Source organism: Phodopus roborovskii, unplaced genomic scaffold, assembly GCF_943737965.1.
Source record: "Phodopus roborovskii unplaced genomic scaffold, PHOROB, whole genome shotgun sequence".
Classification (NCBI taxonomy): Eukaryota; Metazoa; Chordata; class Mammalia; order Rodentia; family Cricetidae; genus Phodopus; species Phodopus roborovskii.
The window spans coordinates 4,513,767-4,534,917 of record NW_026126423.1 but is presented as its reverse complement, the minus strand read 5'-3'; the positions used below and the strand labels follow the sequence as shown (position 1 = coordinate 4,534,917).

At 43.9% G+C, this 21,151-nt stretch overlaps 1 protein-coding gene and 1 pseudogene across 4 annotated transcripts in view; one reads left to right on the top strand and one right to left on the bottom strand.

Annotated features, from left to right (window-relative positions):
- Positions 1-17,908, bottom strand: part of Npnt (nephronectin) — a 70,733-nt gene extending 52,825 nt beyond the window's left edge. For 2 of the 4 annotated variants that reach the window (XM_051185470.1, XM_051185473.1), the window contains exons 1-2: positions 17,729-17,907; positions 15,782-15,882 (exon numbers count right to left, since the gene is read on the bottom strand). In XM_051185470.1, the coding sequence (XP_051041427.1) occupies positions 15,782-15,882; positions 17,729-17,799 (172 nt within the window). In that variant the 5' untranslated portion in view covers positions 17,800-17,907. Of the gene's footprint in view, positions 1-408; positions 460-15,781; positions 15,883-17,728 lie in introns of all 4 variants that reach the window. The other 2 variants (XM_051185469.1, XM_051185472.1) reach the window with 2 other exon arrangements.
- Positions 9,393-9,493, top strand: LOC127222994 (uncharacterized; annotated as a pseudogene).
- Positions 17,909-21,151: the final 3,243 nt, after the last annotated feature.

Genomic DNA, 21,151 nt, shown 5'->3' with positions numbered 1-21,151 from the left:
CCTGAATTATTCCATGGAGAACTAATGAACATGAAACACAATTCCCACAGGTTAGTGATGGGCTGGTGTTAGTAATTTCATTTGGTGGACTTTTTTTTCCCTAGATTTGCATCTTTAAACATTAAAAATTTAAACTGTTCTTTAGGTTACAATAGATGTCAATTTATTAGATTTGTAAAACAAGAGAGAAATAGAAACTGAGAGGGAAGAGTTTAATCTAAGGGCTCAGTTAAAGTTAGCTTAAAATAAACTAAAAGCAGAAAAAACAAACAAACAAAAAAAAAAACCCTCTGGAATAGCTTCCCCCAAATAAGCTACTCAAAACCAAATAATGTTAAGTCTTGTAGCTTTATAAAGTACCAAGACATATATTAGCCAAAATTATGTCAAGAAATGTGTTCATCTAACCTTTGAGCTGGCACCTTATTCTTGCTAGTCTCTGCCTTAAGACGTAGAAAGCTGCAAAACAAATGGCCAAAAAAAGAAATTCCAGATCTTTTCTCTGTAAGGAGGCAGGGCTTGGGTATGACCAACGTGTTACATTCCCGGAGACTTACACACATTCAACTTTCAGTGCTTTTCTGAAACAAACAAACAAAAAATCTAGGACATGTTTAAAATTGTAGTATTTTAGTCATCATTTTTTAAATTAGAAAACACTTTGTAACAAAAATCTTAAGCAATAATTGAAGTTATGCTATTGTTCTATAGTCCAAGTTCTTTTTAAAACATTTTAAAAACAGTTTTGGCTGTGTGTGTGTATGTGTGTATGTGTGTGTGTTTGCATGTATGGGTGTGTACAGGTAGGTACACGTGTACACAGTGTATATATGAAGACCAGAGTTGGTTCTCTCCTTCAGCCATGTTGGCCCTGGGGAAACCCACCCAGGTTCTCAGGGCTGGCAGCAAGCATCTGTACCCACTGAGCCACCTTGACAGCCATCACGATGGCTACCTATAGTCCAAATTCTAATAAAATATTTCAGAGCTTTTTTGATACTGTATCTTTCAATGTTTTGTTTTCAAAACATTAACTGTTGGATCCCAGAGTCAGTATCCTTTTATTTAAATGAATGTTGGACAAAGCATCTGAATTTTTTTTAAAATCCTTTTTCTCAATCGGTACCCAGGGCTGGTAGTGCTCACATTGGTGGCTATTCACTTACCTTTTTCTCATCTGCTGTTTGCTCTCTTTTCTCTCCAGCTTTGAGAAGAACATGTGAAAGGTTTGTTTTCTTTCCTGTCACAGTACTACTGTCTTCTTGCATGGATGCTTTGGTTGTCAATAGCAACAAGAATTAACTGTAAAACCTCAGCCATTTCTCTTGGATTGCATAAATATCCCCATTAAACGAAAGTAAAGGGAAGGAACTCAAAACACTTCAAACAATGGTCAGTGTTGGACCAGCTTAGAATCCAAGGGGTAAGAGAAGAGATGGTTTATTACTTCTCTTTAGGATGAATGCCTTCCAGCTTTAAAACAGAAAACATCCACTTTAACTATGACCCTTTTGTGTATTTGTCTAATTCACTGGAGTATTTTTTTTTTGAAGTATCAGAAGAAGAATTTGTATGTCTGACTTGACTCAATCAAAGCAATAATTTTAACTATTCATCCAGAATGATTCCACAGTATTATTAAAGGCAAACATTACATCTGCTTGCCAAACTTTTTGTTTTGTTGTTTGTATGTGATGTGATTTGTGTGCAGGCATGTATGCATGAGTGTGTGTGAGTGTGTGTGAGTGTGTGTGAGTGTGTGTGTGTGTGTGTATGTGTGTGTGTGTGCATGCATGTGAGTGTAGGGTGTGGACACCAGTGTGAGCACGTGCAGAGGCTGGAAGACGACACTGGGTAGCTTCCTCTACTGCTCTCTGCCTTATTCTTGCCTGGAGACAGGGTCTATTTCTGCACTAGAAGCTGTTTCTTTGGACTAGGCTGGCTGACAGCAAGCTCCCTCTTGGGATCTGCATGCTTCTGCCTCCTAATGCTGGAATTAGAGGAATGTGCAGTTACACGTGGCTTTTATATGGGTGCTGGGGATTCAAACTCAGGTCCTCATGATCCACTGATCTATCTCCCCAGCCTTTGTTTGCTAGAATTTTAACCCATATTGCTTATGTTCATAATTTGCGCTTTGTTTTTATTGCCTTTAGTTTTATAATTCACCATATCTTGATAGTGACCCGTTTATTTAAGTATAATAATGAGATGCATCATGTATCATTTAAGAAAACACTGAAAATAAATCAAAGCATAAAGAACATTCTAGATGGATAATTTACAGGATGTGTTTATGACTATGATTATGCATCAGAAATAAAATATAAGAGAATACTATTTCTTTAATACATTCCATAACCAGTTTTGAAAATTTATCAGGAAAAATATTTTAAATTATGTTAAACAAAGGAAAAAGGAGACATTACAGGATAGAGAACATCATTATTTTCAATCTAGCTCTCTACACAGCCTAACAGTTCTATACAATCTTTTTTTTTTTTAATAATATCTTCAGGTTGGGTCACTTTTTAAAGTTAACATGAGTTATTCTGGACAACCTAGATTTAGTGAATTTATTGGTCTAAGTATGCATACTTCTTAAGGTATCTAGCTTAAATCTCAACCAATGTTCCACATTCTAAAATTTAGATTTTAAAACTTATACAAAACTTATTTTTAAGTTAAAGGAATATTAAACATGGAATATGGCCAGGTGGTAGTGGTGCATGCCTTTAATCCCAGCAATCAGGAGGCAGAGGTAGGCGGATCTCTGTGAATTCAAGGCCAACCTGGTCTACAAAATGAGTTCCAGGGCAGGCTCCAAAGCTACACAGAAAATCCTTGTCTCGAAAAGCCAAAAAACAAAATAAAACAAACAACCATGAAACAGAAGGCTTCAAGAAAGTTTCTCGTGTCTATTCTCTATTGATGGATAAGGACATTTTCCTAGGAGCCTACAGCACAATTTGAAAAGTTGCCTAAAACAAACGCCCTGTATGCGCTTTGTGTCTTAGTGTAGTGCAAGGAGCCCTGGGATGGATATAACATATAATGCAGGAGAATCTGCCCCACTTTCTCCTGGCAATCTCTTTCTCCATAGCTATTGTAAATGGTCATGAGAGTTAAGTACATTCAACATTGTCAGCAAAGTCACTAGTCTATAGTTCAGGACTCTAGAGTCCCCAAAGACTGCTGCAGTCCATCTAAGGCTTCTCATTGATAACACACTGTGTTTTGTTTGATACCCTTAAAATTAGTAAGTACAGTAATAAGCTTATGAAATTGTGACAAACCAAATAAAGTGAACTATTCAGTGATTGCCTCTCCTACCTGCTGACACAGATTGGTGGATATGGAGACAGCCCTGAACTGTAGACAATGTTACAGGAAATGAGGGGAGATGCACCTCTGCTGTACAGGATGTACCTAGCATGTGTGTGAGCCATGAGCTTGGTCTCTAGCAAGGGAAGATGATTTTTGTAGCCACATGATGGGGAATGTCCTTCTGTATGCATGTTTCTCTTATTGGTTATGAATAAAACACTGTTTGGCCAATATCCAATAGAGGCAGAAAGACAGGTGTGACTAGGAGATGAGGAGAATTCTGGGAAAAGTAGGCAGAGGGAGCCCTTGAGAAGGACACCATGTGGAGACCTGGAAGATAGGATGTGCCAGGCGGTTTCTGGTAAGAGAAGGCCATGTAGAAATACATAAATTAGTAGTAATGGGTTAATAATTAAGATAGAGCTAGCCAATAAGAAGCCCTAGCCATCGGCCAACAGTTTAATAATTAATAAAGCATCCGTGTGTTTATCTGGGGCTGAGAAGGGCAGTGGGAGCTGGTGGGACAAGAAAACTATAGCAACAGTCATGCCTGGTGGCATGCACTTGTAGTAGCAGTGTTCAAGAGACAGAGGCAGAAGAACCACGAGTTTGAGGGCAGCCTGGACTGCATGGTGGGAACTATAAGGGGAGGGGGAGAAGAAGTGAGGAGAAGTCAGAATGCCAGAAGTAAGAACACAATGCCTAAGTTAGTAACCACAGATACCTATGGTGTCCACTTTCTTGTTTGCAGTTTAAATTACGGTAAAGGGTCCTGAGACACCCAATGGTCAGGCCACTTTGGATAGGAAACTTATGGCTGGCGCAATTACCACATAAGCTAGACTGAGGTGCAGAGCGCCTTAAACATGGGGCCTAGCAGGCCAGGTGCCAAGCCCTCACTGGGACAAAAGTGATGGTAGAGTATGAGAGGGAAAGGAACAATGTTTCACCTGCCAAATCCCAACCATCAGCTATCAAGAGTAGCAAGCCTAGAAAGTTCTACATATCCCAACTTTGATGCTCATTCATGACTACTAAAGATAGAGAACTCATTAGCTCAGAAAACAGTACATTTAGCAAACCTATACATTTTTTCTTAGTAATTGTATATATTCTTTGCTTTAAAAAAACCATTTAAAACCCAATTATATGTATTATTTATTTATTATTATTTAGGGTTTTTGAGACAGGGTTTCTCTGTGTAATAGTTCTATCTGTTCTGGAGCTTGCTTTGTAACTCATAAATATCTCTGCCTCTGCCTACCTCTGCTTCCCAAGTTCTGAGATTAAAGGCATCCACCACCACGCCTGGCTTCAAAACTCAACTTTAAATAAAAAAACAAAACTATATATCCAAATCTTAAATTCCTAGCCATATATAGATATATACCAAGATATAGTGAGTAGTTTAACTCATTAACAAATTTTAAACACAATCTGAAAAAAAAACTCTCAAAATACCATATGACATAGAAAATGTAATATCCAGTAAAAAATATTAACTAACATAAGCATATATCAAAATAGGAGATACTAAAGACTATTGGGTTATGGGAAGCTTACATTAGAAAAGTCTAGGGGCTGGAGGAATGGCTTGGTGATTAAGAACACATACTACTCCTGCAGAGGACCTAGCTGGTTCCCAACATCCACACTGAGTTGCTCACAACCACCTGGAATTGTAGCTCCAGGGGATACAATACCTTCTCCTAGCTATTGCAGAAGCCTGCACTCATGTAATGGACACACACACATGCACACAGGCACACATAATTTTCAAGATTAAAAAAAGGAGGCTAGAGAGACAGCTCAGCGATTAAGAGCAGTGGTGGCTCTTCTAGAGGACCCAGGTTTAATTCTCAGCACCCACATGACAGCTAGCAACCTTTTGTATCTCTAGTTCCAGGGGATCTGTGCCCTCTTCTATCCTCCATCATCACCAGGGATAGACACATTGCCTAGACATGTATGCAGGCAAAGCGCGCGCGCGCGGACACACACACACACACACACACACACACACACACAATTTTAAAAAAGAAAATCTATAAAAGAATATAATGTTGGGTGGATAGAGAGGTAGGATGAATCTGAGAGAAATTAGGAGAGGAAAACCATGATCAACGAAAATGTATTGTATGAAAAAATTTTTCCATGAAATAAAACGTAAAGAAAGAGAAAAATCTGTGTACAGAGTGGTTACGGTCAACCTCATAATGTGTACCTTTTACCACTTAGGGAACTCATTGGAACTGAATTCATCATTTATGAAAATTAGACTAAAGTTTGTTGGTTGTGGTTGATTTTGTTTTGGTTTTGTTTTAACGGTATCTCACTGTATATTTCTGCCTATCCTGGAGCTCACTCTGTAGACCAGGGGGCCTTGAACTCATGGAAATGTGCCTGCCTCTGCCTCTGCCTCTGCCTCTGCCTCTGCCTCTGCCTCTGCCTCTGCCTCTGCCTCTGGAGGACTAGGGTCAAAGACATGCACCACCATGACTCGAAGAATAACCCTGATTTCACAAAGTGTATATTAGTCTAGGAACTGCGGAGTGGTTTTCTTCTCCCGTTTGTGTGTACTAGCACAGTTTTATACTGTGATAAAACAGCTGCTAACATTCCACAGATGATCTCTGTGGAAGGCAACCCTGACCAACCACAGGGTCTGGTCATGTGTTAACAGGAAAACAGTCAGTTCTGGAGAATTTATGCCATTACTCCATAGAGTGGTTAGAGAGATACTGAACAAATGAAGTATTCAGCTTTAAATTTTACCAACAAAATCATCTATATTAAATCCTTAATCACAAATCTTCATTTCCCAAAGTGTAGTACCTACCAATACTGGCCCAGACTTTTAGTATAGCAAGCTTCATTGGAAAGTGAGGGCTTCTGACAAAACAGAAACATCTATTTGTTTTCTAAAATCATCTACAATATTCCAAAGTAAAAAATAAATCTGATATTTCTATCTTCCTCCATCAAACTACATTGATTTAGTAGTTTTATCAGGATGAATTATAAAAACTATGAAATTATATTGAATGAGCAGATGATGTTCATGAGTATTTACCACACACCATAATAACTCATCTGGGTTATACTATACTCCCTATGTTGGCTTTAATGGGAACTTTATTATGGCTATAACTGTCTCCTTAGTTGTGTATTAATAATAATAAGTACGAGAATCAAAACTCTATAATGATGCTAGTATACATTAAAGTAGAAAATTATATTTGGTATCACTTAACCAAATGCTATACCTTATAACATGCAATTTTTTAGTGAGTACAATTGGTTTGCTTCTTGTCCCAACACGTTCTTAGGGAAGCACTTTAGACCAATGCCACTGACTTTTTCCCTAAGCTAAACTGTTCTGACTATCTACTACTTTTTGAAGACAGATCTTTCATTTGTTCTCGTTAAGGAGAAAATGCTAACTCCTCAGTTCTCTGGGGCCGTTCAAAGTGAGAATCCAAGCACACTGGATTGCTACTTCATGTCAGTGTCTGAGGAATGGGCATCTCTACTTCTCCTGTGATCTTTCAGAGCATATACCACCCTCTTGTGATTATTTGGACTTCTGTGATGGTTTGATTTCAGACAGGAGGGAGGGTGAAGAAGGAAGAAATGAAACTAGAGAGGAAGGGAGACCCCGAGAAACTCTATAGGGGAACATGCCCCCCGACTTCAGGTCCCATTGCCAAAGGAACTTGGCGAGGAGTCTGCGTGAATCGGCCCTTCCTCACACTGTAGTGAAAAGCAAAGACTTAAGTTTGGGTTCCAGCCCATCATGCGTACAGTACTTTCTTCATGCTCTGTTTCTAGTCTATTCAGGCCCCCGTGGCTTACGAAGAGCAGCCTCCTGTGAGGCGCAGCTAGATCAGGAAATCAAGCAGGGATCATGTGGACTCCTCTGTAAAGTATATAAATGCTTTCAAGAGATGAACATAGCCAAGAAACCAGCATTGTTGCTGGGTTCACTGACCATTAACCACACTATAGTGTAAGAAGGGTACATGGTGCCTGGATATGGTATCTGTGTTTGTCTCTGTCTCCAAACCATATTTCCCATGGGTGTGATGGGTGCATGGTGAGATGGTGGTGAGTTAATACGGTGATGTCTAATGGGAATAAATTAATGTAAGGATTTCCCACTGGTTTCTTTGCAGGCCTACTGATAGTGGAGCCCACTGACTGCCTCCATGTACTCTACCCGCAATGCTCATCTCCTGCCCTCTGCCTCTCACTTAAACATTCATTTCATACTTTAAAAAAAAAAAAGACGAAGAAGATTTTGGAAAAGCACAATATCCAAATGAGATGGAGCATAAACACATAGGATTAAGGAGATCAAGTCTACATATCTTTTAAGGCGCCTTCAAAGGGACCAAAAGTAGAAACTGACTAAGCAGAAAATGTCACTTTATAAAATCAGTCATGACTTATTCTCCTTTTAATTCTATTTGTATAAGGAAAGTTTACAGTAAAATTAAAACTCTGTGTGTGCAGGAACGGGATGTCACTGTGGGTTCTCCCATATTTAGCTGTACAAAGAGAGCAGCGAAGAGGACACATGTCCAGCTAGTATTGCACTTGGTGTAACTTGTAAGAACACAATACTGAAAACCACCTTAGTGCATATGAGTGGGAGATTATTATTGTACATCTGTATGCTAGCAAACAGCAAAGCCATTTATAAGGCTGAGTCAGGTTTACGTGAACCTGTAAGGACTGCTCTTTTAAACACTTTTGTTAAGGTGTAGGAGAGTTTTAATTTTTGCTGATGTTACATGAGAAGTGACAATCTTAAAAATATTTAGACATTTCTGCAGAGATTAGTAAGGAACAATTGGGATTGTCCACTTGGGACTAGAACTTAGTGTCAAAAAAAGGTAACAATACTTACCACTATTGCAGCTCCAATGGGCTTTCTCTCCATCCTTTTCCCCCTCTACTCCCTTCTATTTCTTTCTTTTTTTTTTTTTACTTAAATATTCACTTCTTACTTTTTTTTTTAACAAAAGATGAGTTATGTAAACAACTTAACCAAAATAGACAATAGAAAATGTAAAACCATATATATCCCCAAAGGGCGAAAAACATTTTCATAAGAGCTTTTGGTCTTTTTTCTTATAATGTGTCCCCAGAAAGCATTCCCCTCTTGCCTTCTACTCCTCTTTCATAGATCATGGATCCAGTAACGCAGCACACACTATGTGCACAGACACACTGAATCAGTGCTGAGGTTGAAAGATAATGGCAGCAATTCCTTACAGAGTGTGTGGCTCTTTCTAACGACTAAAAAAAGATTCCACACTCATGAAGAGTAGACACACCTGATGGCTGCAAGTCAGGGGGAGATTCCGGCAAATGGACCAATCTCAGCCCATCCTGTCAATGTCAGCCAACGGCACTAGTCCAGGGGAAACAAGAGACTGGGATCTGACTAACCAGAGACTTCCTTGGAAGAGATGGGAGGACAGCATCCTAAAATCAAGCTAGGAACAACAGACCAGTCTCTGGATTCAGCATCACCAAGTGGGAAGCCACTCCCCAATTGACCAAAGTTAAGAAGATGTATGCTTCCCGGACATACACAAACATTTATCTTTCCTACATATTAGAATGCTGTGCCTCAGCATTTATCAGCATTATATTCAAGGTTATTTTAGAAGCAGCATACAGATCCAGAACTGAAGGACAGGTTAATGAATTACAGGACAGCTACACAATGAATCCATAAAAAGGGGACTTTTCCTACACAGATGATAAGGAAATAGCTGTAAGATGTTCTGCGATGAAGGCACAGACAGCAGTTTATCTACTTTCCTCTATTTGTATAGAGCAGGTAGATGGCAAGGGAGACAGAGAAGGTGCGCAGAGAATGAGAAATAGCTCTGCAAGGTATAGAGGACCGCCAGTGACACTTATTTCTCCGAGGAGTGGTTATCTCAGGAAATGAATTCAGTTTCCTTTTTAAATGAACTGAGATTCTAAAAGGAAAACGTTGGGGAAAACGTAAAAACCTGCAAAGGAAAGGAAAGGAAAGGAAAAGGCACGCTCTCTCTGGCAGCACAAACTAAGACTGTAAAGCTACAGAGATCACCATGGCCCCCACACACGGATGACACACAAATTGTGAAAAGGGCTCCATATTTTTCTTGCATCGATTTCTGTATTGGTGTGAATCTGCAAACTTACAGTAAGTTCTGAATGGGGGAAAAGAAAGAGTGGAAAAGGCAAAGCTGCCTCTGCGCTGTAATAAAGGTTAGGTCAGCAGACTCTGCTTTCCTCCCCTGCCCCTCTTCGCAGTTAGCGTCCAAACTCTGCATCAAATACCACCCCTTAATTGCTGTGGGATCCATGTGGAGTGGGTCACCGACCATCGTCTCAAAAGCAGCAGGTCTGACTTAAACTGCACAGAGCGTGAACGCAGCAGACAGAGTACCAAGTAGGAAGGCTGTGCAGGACACAGGGTTAGGGTGTTTGGTAGGGAGGCACACCTGCCGTGTGCAGCTGATCACGTTTTTTTGAGCTTGTGTGTTCCTGTGTAGCGGTGTGAGGGGACAGGCCACCTCTAACTCTCGAGAGTCTAGGGTGCTTGCTTCCCTTTGCACTAGCCCAGCCCTTCAACCTGAGAAGTACTAAAACCTCTAATCCGTAAAGGTTAAGAGCTGCCCACATTAACTGTAGGAAGGAACTTGGGAAACCAGTGGCTCTTAATAGAATTATTGCAAAGAGCAGTTCTAATCGTGGAAAGGAGGGTAAGAGCAAAGCCATTTCTTTACAACTTCACTTTGAAGACTACACACACTCAAAAGCTACCTGTTTGAGAAGGTCAAGATTCTTCAACACTACTTTGTGCTTGGAATCTGCATTCCTAGACCACTCAGAGTCACTCAAGGAACATGGTGTTCTTAAACAGCCTTTCCAGGGAAGTGGTCGTTGAATAACCTTTGTTAGAAAACAACATGAAGCCCAACTTCACTTCCTAAGGATTTGGGGATTCAGGTTTTGTGACAAAAGTAATTCTAAAATTATCCATCCCTTGCTTTTATTCCCACTTCAAAAACAAACAGAAGAGAGTCTCTGTTCTAATCCCATAATTAGGAGAGGAAGCTAAAAACACTCAGGACAATGGGTTTGCTCGGATCCTTTAAGCTGACCATTGCTGCTTGCCAGCAGTCTCTAATGTGGCTCCAGACAGCACCCCTACCCAGATTCCCAGTTATTCCTGGGACATACACAACTGTACAGTTAAAAATAAGCTTTCAGCATAAGACATAATCCATGATCAACAAAAGTTGTTTTGCTTTTTGACTACCGATGGAAAGATGTTTGCTAGGAGTAACCTCTGCCGGGGGACAATACGTGTGACTTTCCCAGACTACCTCCTTTGAGGTCCACTCCACATGGATCCCACAGCAATTAAGGGGTGGTATTTGATGCAGAGTTTGGACGCTAACTGCGAAGAGGGGGAGGGGAGGAAAGCAGAGTCTGCTGACCTAACCTTTATTACAGCGCAGAGGCAGCTTTGCCTTTTCCACTCTTTCTTTTCCCCCATTCAGAACTTACTGTAAGTTTGCAGATTCACACCAAAAAGAATTTCTCATTTACTCGCAATTATTTTAAAGAGGGCATTCAAAACCTAAATTACCAAAAAACAGAGCTTAGAAAGTAGCGTGGATGTGGGTAACAAATCAATGACCCGTGCAAGGACCAAAAAATTAACAAATCATCTTTTCACAAGACTCCATTTCTGAGCAAAGACACAAGAAAGCAACCGTAAAATGTAAGTATCTCATTTACTGTAATGACGCTCTGTGCCTTGGTCAGACAGCCTCCACTTGAAATGCAGAAACAATTCAGTACTGTGCTCCCAATATCCACAGCCACCAGCATACTCTGTCTAGCTCCAATAATCAGATAACCACAAAACGGTTGCAGAAGGAATTGCTATTTCACAGTCCCTTCTTTATTAACCTTAAGTTTAGAGTTAAGGCTGAAATCTTCAGGCGGGCTCTGTCCAGCCTTAGCTAACTTAAGAGACACGACAGGAGGAATGAGCTCAGAGCTAACAGAGCAGTCCGTCTGTGGGTGTATGTATTCACTTGCCCAACTCTCCCGTGGAAACTTAACACATATCTGCATTTGCCCTGCTCTTAAGGATAAAGGATACCATCTCAATTCATATCATTTCCTTCAGTTCCCTGATGGCCAAAGAACTCTAAGCTGAAGCCTAGATTGAGCTGTACTTTGAAATGCCCTTTTTTATCTCCAGAAAGTGCTTTCAACAAAAATACTGTTGTCTGAAGCAATATGTCCAGTGTGATCTCTGTGATGAAGGGAGAAATCACAGAGCTTAGTGGCAGACACTAAGTTCTCAGACTGACTTTGCAGGAAGCCAGGTGGCTAAGCAGATGCAAAAGCAGGGGGCTCTCGTCCCAAGCCCAGAGTCTTTCTTTTTTGTTTGTTTTGTTTGTGAAATGAAACACAGAAACCCAAGAAATCTCAGCTTGCAGGGGGAGAGAGAAAATGTATATAATTAATATGAAATATGCTACGGAGATGAGGGACAAGCTCAAAAAACAGAAAGTTACAAGCAAGAAACAAATATAGTGTGACAATATTTGAGAGACTAAGGTACTATGTGCTCCAAATATGTAGCCACCAATAAGTGAACATAAGAGAATTCCGTCTGAAAATAAAGGACCCCATTAATATTCAATAAATTCAAAGCCCAAGACAATTAGAAAATCAAATGTGGAATTTTCAATGTGCAAGACATCTATTTATGAGCCAAGAACATAAAACAAAGAGTCACAGAATAAAAAGACACCAAGTGTCTGACCCAAAAAAGAACTATGAAAACACAGCCTGCCTATTTCTGGAAACTGCCATGCCGTCCCAACATAGTAGGAATGCTGGGATTGGCCTCTGGGTACACAGGCAGGAAATATGAGGACAGACCCCATGCCCAACGGGCTGTTTCTCTACTCTGTCCTTCAGTCGCCCTGGAGAAAAAAGATGAAAGTCCCTGAGTTAAATGTGGCTTTGTAACTAATGGTGGCAAATCAAAGGGGAGATCAGACAATTCCATGACTCTGCAGTCTCTAAATGAGTCCAGGAAAAGGAGAGCAAGTAGGGATGAGATGGAGAAGGTTTTGTGTAGATATCTGACTCAGGTGACTGTTGGGTCAAAATATGTCACGAATGTTCAACCCAATGGAGGAGACACTCACTGAAGGGTCGCTGCACAAAGGCCATAAAGTCTAATAGACAATATAACATGGGCACGGCTTTCCCCAAGAACACATATTCTTAGAGATAAACAGAAGGGCCCTGTGTAACAGGTGGTCACAGCTAGCATTTGCCTTGCTGTGCTGTTTTGAAGGAAAATCCCAGAGTGAGTCAATCAGAGAAGAATCGTGGCACCTTTGATATGGAAGTGACATGGAAAAACAAAAAAACAAAAACAAAAAACAAAAAACTCAGATTATTAACGGCCAGAGAGCCAAAAATATCATTCACATTGTGTTTTTTAGAACCAGGTTAAAAATCACATAGGCAATGGACTACCAGATTCAAATCAAGGCGTTTTCCTTGAATCGAATGCAAAACGTCCAGTTCCGTAAAGGCATTCACAACAGTCAGGAGTGTTTGGGTACTTCCTTCATCCCACCTTTTGGTGCTGTTCTGCTCCTTTGAGCTGACCTCTTGCCCTCCATTCCTCTACCTTAGATCAAAACAAAGGCAGGCAGACCCTGAGCCGACAGCAGGCATTTGGACCATCTACGATTCTGCAAAAGGCAAACAGACAGAATACTTCTCCCTCTTAGTTCGTCTTCACAGTCTTGCCATCTTCAGCATCTAAGGCCCCTTCCAGGGTAAAGGAACTTCATTTCATCGAAACAGGGAGCCTTGGGACCATTTTTAATCTGGCCAGTAGTGAAACTCAGTGCATACGTTCCCAGATTTGGTAGCATGTATTTACTCCCCTTGCCCTGTCCAGGGCTGCAGCCATCCCGGACGCTGAACATGACCAGGTACAAGTGCAGAGTTTGCAGGAAGAATTTCAGTGCTTTACAGATGATGCTAGCTCATTTCAGGGTTGTGTGTTGATAAGGTGTGTAGTATTTCAGACTGATTACAGAGATGAAGAAAATGGAGGAAGCACAGGAATGATGAATTATTAACCAAGGTCACACAGCCAAGAAGGTCAAACTGGAATTTGAAACCAGGCTGTCTAGAACCAAAGTCCATGTTGCCCTTGGTTGTGCTGGCTCCTGAACTTAACCGCATCTCAGATGAACCATGGTGTGCGAAAGACAGTCTTACACACCTGTGATGTGACCGTTTTAACCTCCGCTTTCTACATTTCACTTTCCTCACATTCTCTGGAATAGCCAAGGGGGGGGGGAAGAGAAATGCTGAATGTCCCCACTTCACATTCTTGTAGAAACAAAAGGAAGGTTTGAAAATGGCAGTGTCTCTCCCCTCTGTTAGGAAATGCACAGGAGAAAGAAAAGGTTTTGGGATGCTCTTGGGTGGTTACATTTCATAACACCACTGTGACTTTAAAAGGCCTCCGTACTTGTTCAGATTTAGATTTGCCAAGCTAGTGCATACTTAAGAAATTTTAATTACTTGCTACAGAAAAGTAGAACAGCTTCTAGTGTTGCTTGGGGAATTCCACAGCAGGATGTCTTGAGAGAACTCAGGAGTCTTCACCCTAGAATTCTTTCAACACACCTGGCATCGAACCTACATTCTCCTAATCCCTGCCTCTAGGGCAGGTGTGAAGGTGTGCCCCTCTGCTGCACAGGGCATCCTGCCAGGGCAGGGCTCCTTAACCCGGGTGGGGCTGGGCGACTGACTGCACGGACCTCCGGGCCCTTCACTGTTCAATTTGCCAGTTTCCGGAAAATTCCAGCAGAGAGGAAGGCAAGTGAGCTCCTTCCTACAAAGAGGCTGACCCTGCTCTCATCTGGGATGGATTTGTTTTACTAGTGGGCCAAGAGAGACGACCCAGCCCTCTCATCCACCTTCGTCCCCGACAGCCTCTGGCTGCCAGGATTTCTAACACTGTCATGTATTTGGCACCCTACCATCCCACATCCTACCAGGGACCAGTGCTGTTCTGGACCAATTTCCTCTGAAAGAACTTCACTGAGCAGTGAAAGCAGGACTGTGGTGTCTGGTCCTTTCATGTACTAAAACCAGCAACTCCATCTCTCTTTAGCAAGAGGCGATGCCCCAAAGGAGCAAGGGCCACTGCTTATGAGTCACAGGAAGCCTCTTCCCTTGCTTGTCCCCAACGAGAGACAACAGCCTGAATGTGCACTGACCAACTGTGACAATCACTCTCCTTCCTCAACAAAGTTAAACATCCGAGTATTCTTGACAGTAGCTGATGGAAGTCATTGTCTTCCTGACTCCTTACACCGCCAATCCATATCTAGGCTACTGCCCTCTAACCTTCTCCATCATCCTTCCCTGACACTCCATGCCCGACAAGATGTCCCAAGGTGGAGCCCAGCTCAGTTCCCATCATCTTACCAGATACTGTGCTCAAAAGATGCCTCAGAAAACTACTTGGTCACTTGGGGTGGGATGTGTCCCTTTGTGGAGGGGGGAGGAGTAAACAGGAAGACCAGGATAAATGTTTGAGATACGGGTCTAAGTAAAATCTGAGACGTGCTAAATTACTCAAATTTTCATTTAGGACCAGAATGTTTATCATTCAAGGGTCTATTTTGGTCATGAGTAAAATAGGAATCAGTGTTCTGATATGGCACTTACTATGTGACTGGTCAGTTATGGGATTTACAAATGATGTGTCCCATGACTCTATTGGTTGGCCCATGTAGATGTCACTATAACTTCTCTTCCTAAAAAGAAAAATGGCAAATGTGCCACCTTACACTATAGCCCTGGTGAAGATTTTACAGGCACTCTTAAGTTCCAAGTTTATTTAGTGTAAATATCGTCTAGACACATTATCTCACCTTCATCTCAGAGCTGGGAGCAAAGGAAGAAATAAGCCTGATAAGAGCCCTATAATGGAAGAAGCTAAGAACAAAAGCTAAATGGCTAGCACTGGGCTGGAGAGATGGCTCAGTGGTTAAGAGCACTGGCTGCTCTTCTAGAGGACCTGGGTTCAATCCCCAGCACCCACAAAGTACAAAGACATGCATGCAAGCAAAACACCCATAGGCATAAAATAACAACAACAACAAAGGACAGCAAGGCAGGTGGCCCTGTGAGCAGTAAAGCTGGCACCACAACCCTGGTGCTTTTGGAAAGGGGCAAAATAAGGATTTGGGTCAGATCTGCATAGCCAAGAATGGCTCAGCAATGGCAAACCCTCCAGAGTGCAGAGTAAAGTCTCGAACCATGGTGGAAAGGTACACTCCCCAGGAACTGGGGCCTCCAGACCTGTACTCACGTTGACACTGTCCCCAGGACTGTCGAGCCCATCCCCAGCAGCAGTCAACCCTGCCACCATACCGACACAGGCCAATCGAAGAAACTATTTGCCTGGGCCACCTACCAAACAAACAAACAAAAAGGTAAAATAAATAAAGACACTTGAGATTTAAAATAGTTTTCTCTTTGTTTTATTTAGATATATTGAAGCCACACCACAAACTCCTTATTGTCTGTAGGGATTTGAGGACAAGACACCTTCTCAGTAGAAGTTCTTCAGTGACCTACTTTCTAATTGTAAAGTTAAACACACACACACACACACACACACCACGCAGGAGTAGGAGCCACCTGAAACTGAAGCTCGGGCCACCATTCCAGGGTGGTTTCTGAAAGATTTGAAATAAAACAGATGCCCCAGACTCACAGCTGTTGGGGCTGGGGGAGGCAGTTTTGGCTAATGCACCATACACTGATGCACCGTACACCGAAAAGCGTTGAGTAACAGAAGACCTGTCAAAGCAGAAAGAATTTCTGCTTAGTATAAAGGCAGATGAGGAAATGGGCAAGAAGAGGTTACTCAAAAATCAAATGCAACAAAGCTCTTTTGGATACAATTGCCCCCTCCCGTCACTGCCAAGCTATGAGAGAGGTCTAAAACCAAGGAATTTAAACTGTGGGGAATGTATCAAGTGTCCTTGTGTTTTGCAAGCTGTCTGCATCAGCAGATCATAGTATTTCCCTCTCTGATGTAAAGCATGCGCAGAGACTGAAATCTTAGGATGCAGATCGTATGCATCAGATAGCTCTTCGCACCCTGTTTAGATTCACACCTACCAGATTCCTTGTACATCTAAACAGTGTTTCTTGTAAATGTGTATGCCCCAAAGTAATGCACTACAATTTCAAATGTAGGCAAAGAATTGATTTTGAAAAGAAAAGCCTTAGCCTCTGACTGCTTTATCTTTTCAATTCATCTTCTCTTTACCCTCAGGCCCAAAGTACAAAATAACCCCTAACTTTCTATTTCCTCCGACCAGGTGGTGAACAAGGAGAGCTGCTGCCTTCTCCCTTCCGCACTCCACCGCTTCCCCTCCGGTCCCCTCCAGGGACAAGAAAGCCAATCAATCCTGGAATTGATTCGTTCCAAGATTGCAGGTAAAACAGGTGCGGCATCTTCAAGGCAGCCGAGGGACAGGCTCTGAAGGTGGGGGCAGGGGTGGGCGGTGTAAGCCAACGGGAAACCTGTCCAGCTGAGGGCCAGTGGGGACTGAGGGGAGCGACCCTCGCGCAGAGCTGGAGATCTTGGAGGAGAGCGCAGCCGCTCAGCCTCAGGAGGACACGCTGAGTGACAGCAGAGACCCAGCTCCAAGCTGTTGGGACCTGTCAGAGCACGCATCCCATCCGTCAGGCCCGCCAGGTCTGAGCCGTGCCGCGTGGACACACACACACACACCACACACACACACACACACACACACACACAGAGAGAGAGAGAGAGAGAGAGAGAGAGAGAGAGAGAGAGAGAGAGACCGTCCCCTCTCAGTCCTACACACACAGACACACACACACACACACACACACACACACACACACACACACATACACACACACACACACACACACACACACACCCCGTCCCCTCTCAGTCCTCATGCTCAGCTCCCGCCCCCTCCAGAAACCAAGAGGGGAGCTCGCGGCTGCCCCGGGTTCCCGAGTAGAGCCCTCGTCGCCACCCTTGGTGGAGCCGCCGCCGGGTCACCTGCAAGTTTCCCCTCGGGACACAGTCCACCCTGGGCACTGGCCGCGGGCTGCTGGGACGCCCCGTTCGTCACCTGTGTCCCTGCGCCGACTCGCGCTCACCGCACACGGGGCACGAGCCCGCGGCGGCTCCCCAGCCCCGAGCGAGGCTGCGCGGTCGGGGGTTCTTGCTGGAAAGGAGAGGGCGCCGGAGACCCCGCCTCACCTCCCATCGAAGTTGGCGGCCGCCTGCAGGTAGAGCGAGGTCGCGAGCACCGCTGCCAGGAGCACGGCCATGCCGGCGGGCCAGGGCGCGGGGCGCTCGGGGTTGCGGGGAGCTGTGCGTCCCGGGCTCCCCCGGTTGCTTTCGGCGCGACACCCGCTGCTGCTGCTGCTGCTGCTGCCGGGACGCACAGGGCGCGGCGCGCAGCCGGGCAGGTCTGCGGCGGGCTGGCTGAGCCCCTCCGGCTCCCTCGCGGCGAGGGGAGGTGCTGCGGCGGGAGCCGCGCCGCCCGCGGGGAGGGGCGAGGCGGCAGGGACGCGCCGCTCAGCCCGCCCGCCCCGCCGCCCTCGTGCCCTGGGCGCGCGCCGGGGCTCGCCCCTCCCCGGGCCCCCGCCGCTGGGGCAGCTCGGGGGCGGGGACGCCGCGCGCCAGCCCCGTCTACCACGAGTGGCGCTCGCCCCGGGGGCTGCGAGAAAAGTTGCGAGCACAGCCTGGGAAGAGGGCGAGCTGGGTGACCTGCCGGAAGGGGTGAGCCCGAGGAAAGCTGCGGGAGTGGGAGTGGCGCGGGGGTGGGGTGGGTGGGGAGCGGTGTGAGCTCTGCGGGCGTCACCCAGACAGGTGGGATGCAGAGGAGAACCCGGGCTTTCCGCACCAACACGGGAGGGGCTCTTGGACTGATGGAGGAGGACAGATTCGTCTCGTGCAGACGCAAAGCCATGTGCCTTTGGAACTGAAAAAGGTGTTTGAATCTCAGGGCCGGGTTTGAAGAAGAGACTGTTCCTGTTCCCCCCCCCCCCCCCCCCGCAGCTCCACTCTGCGCACGCGGACGGCAGGGCAAGTGCGCCCCCCTTGCCCCAAGGGTTGTTACCACCTAGGCAGCTTTGTGGTGGCTGGTCTTGAGAGGACCTCTGCAGAACCGTTTGAAGTAGTTAATTTCTCTATTGTTGCAGAGTAAAAAGTATTAAACCAAAGGACTGCTCATGTGCAAATACACCCTAAAACACACGTTTAAACTTAAATCATCCCTCTCCCCAAACCATACCGCAGTGGCTGTCCTGTCCTTCTCTTCTCAGTCCATGGGTCAATTGGTCTTCTGGCACCCTCCAGGCATGCCTACCCACTAAGGACGTTGTCTGTACAGCTCATTGCCTCCCTTTAGTCTGTTCAAACATCGCCCGAGAAACCAAATATGTACTGTTTAAAACTCTTATCTACCCCTCTGGCGTTGCTTCCCATAATACTTTGCCTTCTCCTCATCCTACTGTTCTTCTGTCCTACTGTATAACATGTCTATATGTCTTCTTTCTGCTATCGTGTAAACCCTAGAAGAATAGCTATCTTTGTTTAGTACCGACAACACTGCCCGCCACATAGTAGGTGCTTACAAATGTTGAGAGCATTTGCTACATTACAAATGTCACACTCCCTACTCATCTTTTTGAGGTTATTGCTACTTCAAGTTGTTAAAGAAAAGTTCTGTGGCAGAATGGCTGCACTATCCTGACTTATCAGTGTGTATAAAAATAGAAATTTTCTGCAAGAAAAGGAAAAATAATGGTTCCACCTTAAACGTCTTTTTGATTTCCTAGTTGTTTTCTGTTATTAAAACATGTTTCTATTTTAATCTCAGAAAACATCCATGCCAGTTCAGGCTTGGGACATTGTTTAAGAAAAACAGCTTGGTGTCATCCATTTGAGATGCTTCTAAGGAAGTCCAAAAAAATGTAAGAGTCAGAGTAGTTTTTTTTTTTTTTTTTTTTTCTGCAGCTGCAGAAAAATCAAACTTTCGTAAATGTAGGCTTGCTTCCAGGCTCACTGGCCACTCCTTAGTTGCCTTCATTGCTTATTGGCTGTGTTGGGCTCCTGAGTAACCTCTATCAACATAGTGGATATTTGAGTTAGCCTATGGGCTAACATTCAGAAGGGTAGAGATAAGATGGAGAGCTTACATGTTCTGACATAGATCTCTCTTTTTTATTTGGCCAGGAAAATACCCCATCTTACTTCTTCACTTGAGCAATCTCCAGTTCCACTTTTGAGTCTGTGCTTTGCTGATAACCAAACGTATTTCTGACGTGTTTTTGGCTTGTCTCCTGGCATGGACTTCTGTAATACTATATGTCTCCAAGAGTAGATCTTGGTGAATCATGGTGTAATTACCCACCTGCCACTTTCAGTCTCTCTAGCCAATAGGAAGCCAAAGACAATATTTATCTTGTCACTACGTCCTGGCTGCTCAGCACACTGACTGGCATGGGGCAGTAGGTTGGGTTGGATTGACAGATATACTGCCGGATGAACTTTAGCTTCTGCCTTGAGTCTGTTGGATTATGGTTTAAGAAGACTATACAGGATTTCCAAGGTGTATCAGATCATTGTGTTAAAATTAATAAGCCGGACATTGGTGGCAAATGCCTTTAGTCCTAGCACTTGGGAAGCAGAGGCAGGTGGATCTCTGTGAGTATGAGGTCAGCCTGGTCTACAGAGCTAGTTCCAGGACAGGCTCCAAAGCAATACAGAGAAACCCTGTCTCTAAAAACCAATAATAATAATAATAATAATAATAATAATAATAATAATAATATAATGAACACCAGCAATATTTTTAAAAGCAATGGGATCCCTACAACAGTTCATTATCTCAATCATTTTTGTTTTTCCAGTGCTAAAAATTAAGTTCAAGATTTCCTAAATGCTAGGCAAGCACTCTACTACTGAGCTGCATTTTCTGTCCCACTATTTCACAGCAAGAATGAGATCAAATATCTTACCTCTAGCATTAACTGCACTTAACCAGCAGGACAAACGGTAAGTTAGGTTTCTTAACTCACAGTGACACCTTGAAAGGAGTGATCACAGTTTTCTCACATACAGGTCAGTATCTGCCATTGCAGCATGGTGATAGAAAGTACCAATTAGAACCAAATATCTAACTTCCAACCTGGAGGGATTACAAATGCCTGATCGCTTATTCCTTTGATTTCAACAAATCATCGTCGAGAGACTACAGTCATTTTTAGGTGCTAAGATCCCAGCCGGAGGCAAGATCAGGCCCTGCCCTGACCGAGTCTCTATCCCATTGAGGAAGCAGAGCAGGGGTGAAGTGAGGAGGGTAACGGAAGGCTGTCCAGTGCTGTTTTAGTTGTAGGGCTTTGGGAACCACTGGAGAGGTGGGTTTTGAACCTAGACTCAGGGAGAAGGGAATAGTAGAAGGGTAAGTGTGGGTGTTCAGCTTAAGAGCAGAGCAAGATGTCTTCTCTTTTCTCCATCAAGGTCTGAGGTGACTTCTGATAACCAGTGTCATGGAAACCATGACACCGCTCCCAAACCCCAGCTGCAGAGTGGTACCACAGGCATAGGCTTTACTGCTATGAAAAGGCCTGTGAAGAGGACACATGGCTGCTGCTCAGCCACCTTCATCCCTCA